We start from the raw sequence: 7,500 nt of genomic DNA on the forward strand, positions 1-7,500 counted from the left end.
CCTGGGGGAGGACTGACCAGAACCCCGTGGTCATCATCCGTCAGGTCATGACCAGACCTGCTCCCAACACGCCTCCCTTTAGGTGAGTCGATGTCAGCGCGTGACCTTTGCTGTTGTGGCGCTAATACATACATATATATATATATATATATATATATATATACAGTATATATATATATATATATATATATATATATATATATATATATACTGTATATATATATATATATATATATATATATATATATATATATATGTATATATATATACATATATATGTATATATACATATGTATATATATGTATATATATTTACATATATGTATGTTATTTATATTTGTATATGTATATATATATATATGTATATATATATATTTATATATACACACACACACATATATATATATATACATATATATATATGTATATATATATATATATATATATATATATATATATATATATATATATATATATATACATATATTTATGCGTGTGTAATGGGATACATATATTGTAATCATATTTAACGAGAAACAAAAGTAAGACATTTTTTATTATTAAATTATTTGTTTAGTTAATACATTTCTGTATTAGTCTTTCTAGAGAATAATACATTATTTTCATACACATACATTTATGCATCCACGTGAATAATGTTTTATGCATAACCTCAAAGTCATACATGGTTTTCGAGGTGTATATACATAAACCAAATCATATTAATCCAAATCAAAGATTTAAAACTCAATAAACCAAAACTCAATAAATAATTAAAAAAAGGCTTGAAAAAGGACCTAATTTTTCCCAACACAAACGTAAAAACTCAATAAATAAAAATAAAAGACTAGAAAAAGACCTTATTTTTCCCAACACAAACGTTAAAAACTCAATAAATAACATTAAAAAAAAAGACTAGAAAAAGAACCTCATTTTTCCCAACACAAACGTTAAAAACTCAATAAATAAAATTAAAAAATAAAAGACTAGAAAAAAGACCTTATTTTTCCCAACACAAACGTAAAAACTCAATAAATAAGATTAAAAAAAAAAAAGACTAGAAAAAGGACCTCATTTTTCCCAACACAAACGTAAAAACTCAGTAAATAAAATTAAAAAAAAAAAAAAGACTAGAAAAAGGACCTCATTTTTCCCAACACAAACGTAAAAACTCAATAAATAAAATTAAAAAAAAAAGACTAGAAAAAGGACCTCATTTTTCCCAACACAAACGTAAAAACTCAATAAAAAACATTAAAAAAAGACTAGAAAAAGGACCTCATTTTTCCCAACACAAACGTAAAAACTCAATAAAAAACATTAAAAAAAGACTAGAAAAAGGACCTCATTTTTCCCAACACAAACGTAAAAACTCAATAAAAAACATTAAAAAAAGACTAGAAAAAGGACCTCATTTTCCCAACACAAACGTAAAAACTCAATTAATAAAATTAAAAAAAAAAAGACTAGAAAAAGGACTTCATTTTTCCCAACACAAACGTAAAAACTCAATAAATAAAATTAAAAAAAAAAGACTAGAAAAAGGATCTCATTTTTCCCAACACAAACGTAAAAACTCAATAAATAAAATATAAAAAAAAAGAGGCTAGAAAAAGGACCTCATTTTTCCCCAACACAAGTCGAGCGCAACTTTCCTGACCATGACAGGCCTGTTGCTTCATATCTTCCAACGTGTTTTTTCCTATCATTAAAAAGAAAATATTTCCCCGGGTCCTTTAAAAACTCATTTTAGGGGATTTTCCAGGAGACGTTCCATTTATCTAAGTGGGGACCCTTTTAGGTCCGGATGAAGTCCCTAGCTTAATGAGCTGTCTAATTAAATTATTTTTCATTTGGTTTAAGTCCCATATGAATCTGGGCACAGGTGGGTTGCCAGAGATGAATTAATGTCTAATTAAAACAGAAAGTGCCGAAGTTTTACACATTTTGTTTTAAATTGGGATTATACTTTGGGTTAGGTCCTCTTTTATAAGGTTAACCTATGTAAAGAATTTGAAAGACTTTGATAATGCTTCCTTTATGTTAGGTCCTTTCTAATAAGCTCAATTTAGGTTAGGTCCTTTTTTATAAGGTTAACCTATGTAAAGAATTTGAAAGACTTTGATAATGCTTCCTTTATGTTAGGTCCTTTTCTAATAAGCTCAATTTAGGTTAGGTCCTTTTTTATAAGGTTAACTTATGTAATAAATTTAATTATAGTTCCTTTATGTTAGGTCCTTTTTTTTAAAAAGTCAAATTTGGCTTGGTCTTTTTTTAATAGGGTTAACTAATGTGTAGAATTTAATAATGGTTCCTTTATGTCCTTTTTTAATAAGGTCAAATTAGGTTAGGTCCTTCTTTAATAAGGTTAACTTATGTAAAGAATTTAATAATAATTCCTTTAGGTTAGGTCCTTTTTAATAAGTTCAAATTTGGTTAGATCCTTTTTTAGTAAGGTAAACTTATGTAAAGAATTTAATACTGTTTTTTTTAGGTAAGGTCATTTTTAATAAGGTTAAGTTATGTAAAGAATTTAACACTGGTTTCTTTGGGTTAGGTCTTTTTTAATAATGTTAACTATTGTAAATGATTTCAAAATTTTTCCTTATATAACATATAAAGAATGTCTACCTGTATGTGATTATATTCATTACGATAAATTAAAGTTTGCTGATATTTGTTATTGATGAAATAATACGAAATGTGTGTATGTAACTAAATAATGTATCATCATTGCGATAACTATATTATTGTTTTACATTGTTCTTCTCTAATTATTTCTATTATTTATAATAAAAATATAAACAAAGCTTGATTACATAATTAGATACAGGGCCCATCAAAATTCTTTCAAATTCATCTTCTGCTCTTCAGCTGTTATGACAATCATCTTTAAAACTGACATCCAGAATAAAAAAAAAAAAAAAAAAAAAAAAAAACGTAAGTTGTGTTTGGAGACGATTATAATGAATAGCTACACTGATCCTCTTCGAGTTTTTGTAAGAATATGTTGTTAATTATTGGCTTTCCATCTGATAATAATAATAATAATGATAATAATTATTTCTAAAAACAGTTACAACTCCAGTTGCTATAAGCCCAGGGGCTCCAACAGAGAAAAAGGGCCATATGAGGAAGGGAACAAGGAAATAAATAAACTATAAGAGAAGTAATGAACAAGTGAAATAGAATATTCTAAGAACATTATTAACATTAAAATGGATTTTCATATAAAAACTATAAAAACTTAAAAAAAAAACAAGAGAAGAGAAATAAGATAGAATAGTGTGCTCGAGTGTACCATCAAGCAAGAGAACTCTACCCCAAGACAGTGGAAGACTATGGTACAGAGGCTATGGCACTACCCAAGAATAGAGAACAATGGTTTGATTTTGGAGTGTCCTTTTGCTTGAGGGTACACTCGGGCACACTATTCTGTCTTATTTCTTTTCCTCTTGTTTTGTTAAAATTTTCATAGTTTTTATAGGAAATATTTGTTTTAATGATGATACTGTTCTTAAAATATTTTACTTTTCCTTGATTCCTTTCCTCACTGGGGTATTATCCCTGTTGGAGCCCTTGGGCTTATAGCATCCTGTTTTTCCAACTAGGGTTGTAGCTTAGCAAGTAATAATAATAATAATAATAATAATAATAATAATAATAATAATAATAATAATTCCTTGTTCCTGTCCTCACTGGGCTATTTTCCCTGTTGGAGCCCCTGGGCTTATAGCATCCTGCTTTTCCAACTAGGGTTGTAGCTTTGCAAGTCTAGATAATAAAAGTAATAATAATAATAATAATGATAATGATTATAATGATAATAATAATAATTATTATTATTATTATTATTATTATTATTATAATAACGGATTCATTATTGGTGACATCCGAAGGTAATTACTATCTATTCATCTCCTCCATTCATAAAAAAAAAAAAAACTACGAAGTTTCCTATTCTTTTACGTCACACAGCTACAACTATTTTCTCTCCAAGGCCTCGTCCGTCATGTGTTGCCACATATATCATTCTTTCGCCACATTCATCATAGTATGACACATATATCAAAACCCTTTGAACAGAGCAAATAGAATTCTCTCTTTCTCTCTCTCTCTCTCTCTCTCTCTCTCTCTCTCTCTCTCTCTCTCTCTCTCTCCTCTCTCTCGTGTTAGCTAGGCACGTTTTAAACCTTGTAAGTACATATTTACATTTATATATATATATATATATATATATATATGCATGTATATAAACATATATATATATATATATATATATATATATATATATGTATGTATATATATATATATATATATATATATATATATATATATATATATATATATATAAGGATTGTTTATTTAAGTGTATTGGGGCTGATTATGTGTTATAGTTACATGTTCAATCTAGCACTTATAGTAAGATATTATTGGGTTTAATATATATATATATATATATATATATATATATATATATATATATATATATATATATATATATATTACTCAAACATGAAGTATATTTATTCGAACTTAAAAAGTATCGAAATAACTCCTTTTCCTTAAATATTCGGGAAATGTCACGTTTATTTCCACATACATACATACATACATACATACATACATACATACATACATACAGTACATGAATATGTTTGTCGATAAATACATTTACCCTTACGCATCTATACATTGGAAAATAATTGTCATAATTATATCTATGAAACTAATCAATGCCACCTTTTATCTTAAATAATGTTTAGTTATATATTATGACGATGTTTATTATTATTATTATTATTATTAATATTATTATTATTATTATTATTATTATTATTATTATTATTATTATTATTATTATTAAATGATTACAGGCCTCCGCTGAACGCACTTGAAGGATGCCTAGACTGTATAAGAACTGTCCTAAGCGAATGTTGGGCAGAAACTCCTGAAGACAGACCGGACTTCAGAGTCATCAGGACGAAATTACGACCTCTGAAGAAAGGAATGTAAGCACAGAGTTTTTTTTTTTTTTTTTTTCACGCTCCACAATGTACACCATGCACTAATTTTAGCTAGATCTCCATTAAGAGACTTAGCAACCCCAGATCTACATTCAGGAGAGGGAATTAATGCAAAGAGAGTAGCATCATCTGCATATGCAGCACGCTTGTTTTCTAGGCTAAAAACTTTTGTTAATTAGATTATTTATTTACTTCTTCATATATCTAATCTTGTTCTGGTGTATTTTGTTTTAATGTTGCCCTTTTTATTATCTACCTATTTTGTGTAATGTTGATCATCATCATCATCATCATCTCCTCTGACGCCTATTGACGCAAAGAGCCTCGGGATATTGATCCTTTTATTGATAAATATAGGAATAATGATTGTAATGATAATAGTAATATCAATAATGATTACTTGGTCTTTGGTGCAAAGGAAAGTGAGATAAGGAAAAGTGGATTGAAACAATAAGATAAAAGTAGGACTAAATAATTTCTTCAAATTTATCACCTTTAATGAATTGGAATTAAATGACTCCGTTGCCGGATTATGTTTGCAGACTTATTTATGTATATATATATATATATATATATATATATATATATATATATATATATATATATATATATATATATATACATAATTTAACATACATCATGATTTGATTTGCTAAAAAATGTTAATATGCATTCTTACAAAACATAGGTTAACGTGCGTCAAGACTTGTTTAGAAATATTAATATGCATTCTTACAAAACACAATTTAACATACATCACGACTTGCTTAAGAATGTTAATATACATTTTTAATAAACATATTTTAACACACATCATAACATACTTAAGAATGTTAATATGTAAACTCTCTTATTATTTGTTATTGTATTTTCCATTTATTCTTCTTTTGGAATCTTACTTCACCTCCCAAATACCTCCGGATATACACATAAATATCCCTAATTCCGAAAGTTAATTAAAGCTAGCTTGTTCCACCAGTTCATTATTAGCGCCAACTGTTGAACGAATGAAAATACCAACTAAATACCCCGATGGAAAAAAAAAAAAGATCATCATAACCCTGGCTCAATTATTCTGTATGATAGGAAACAGCATCCTCTATTCAAGTCAGAGAGAGATTTCTAGTAAACACCTTAGGGTTATTGTGCTCCAGAGCTAATTAACGCAACTTTTCCATGTCACTATAAGAGTTCCTTTAACTCCAAAGAAGCGATGAGAAACTTGTTAGAAATCTCCCTCTTAGTATAATTATTTTCTAGATTTTTCCCATCTTTTTTTTTCTTTATTCGTGTAGTGATGTACACACACACACACACACACACACACTCTCTCTCTCTCTCTCTCTCTCTCTCTCAAACTTGTTGTCTGATAGTTATGGCATAGTAGCACACCCTCTCTCTCTCTCTCTCTCTCTCTCTCTCTCTCTCTCTCTCTCTCTCTCTCTCTCTCTCTCTCTCTCTCTCGTTGCGTGATAATTATGACATACTAACAACACCCATTCTTAGACCTTCAACTTTCTTCTGTTTTGTAATTTCCTTTTTATCTGATTCCTTTGGTTACTTTTACAAGTTCATGTCCAACATCATTCACATAGCATTAAAAGTTTAAAGGTCATTCATGAATGGCACAGGCAAGGGACAGTGGCATTGCCCAATCAAGCAGGACAATGCCCTAGAGACTGACCATATTACATATGATCAGCGCCAAAGCCCCCTCTCCATCCAAGCTAGGACCCGCTCAAACTCGTTATTTCCTTTGGTCGCTGCAACTATCCTTGTAAGCTAAGGTTGGGATGTTTCGCGGAGACTATCGGTGTATCTGCTGAATCATCAGCAGCCATTTCCTGTCCCTCCCTGGTTCTAGCTTGGTTGGAGAGGTGGCTTGGACGCTGATCATATGTATATATGGTCAGTCTCTAGGGCAATGTCACTGTCCCTTTCCTCTGCCATTCATGAGCGGCCTTTAAACCTTTAAACATGTCGAACACAGTACCTCCTTCCCCTTGTTAATCACTTCATTGATTTTCCTTCTTTTGCTCACAGGAAACCCAACATCTTCGACAACATGTTGGCCATGATGGAGAAATACGCCAACAATCTCGAGGCGTTGGTGGACGAGAGGACAGACCAGCTCATTGAGGAGAAGAAGAAGACTGGTGAGTTGGACTTTTTAAAAAGAAAGAGAGGATAAAGAGTGAGAGATTGAGCGGGTACTAAGATAAGATAATAAAAAGAGGGGAAGAAGGAATGAGAAAGTGTGGGAGATGGGTGAATAGGATAAGACAATAAAAAGAGGGGAAGAAGGAATGAGAAAGTGAGGGAGATAGGTGAATAGGATAGGATAATAAAAAGAGGGAAGAAGGAAAGAGAGAGATCGAGTTATTGATTTAAGGTTATATGGCATCAATATATCGCAGAGAAATTTGAGATCGATTAATAGTTCATTCAAATAGATTTGAATAGCATCATAGTT

The 7,500-nt window shown here is 29.8% G+C and overlaps 1 protein-coding gene across 1 annotated transcript in view; it reads left to right on the plus strand.

Annotated features, from left to right (window-relative positions):
• LOC137622741 (guanylate cyclase 32E-like) overlaps positions 1-7,500 on the plus strand; it is a 380,169-nt gene that overhangs the window by 346,888 nt on the left and 25,781 nt on the right. The window contains exons 17-19 of the mRNA XM_068353334.1: positions 1-82; positions 4,878-5,012; positions 7,071-7,183. The exon at positions 1-82 is cut by the window's left edge and continues 19 nt beyond it. Of these exons, the coding sequence (XP_068209435.1) occupies positions 1-82; positions 4,878-5,012; positions 7,071-7,183 (330 nt within the window). The remainder of the gene's footprint in view (positions 83-4,877; positions 5,013-7,070; positions 7,184-7,500) is intronic.

The sequence above is a fragment of the Palaemon carinicauda genome, chromosome 29, assembly GCF_036898095.1.
Source record: "Palaemon carinicauda isolate YSFRI2023 chromosome 29, ASM3689809v2, whole genome shotgun sequence".
Lineage (NCBI taxonomy): Eukaryota > Metazoa > Arthropoda > Malacostraca > Decapoda > Palaemonidae > Palaemon > Palaemon carinicauda.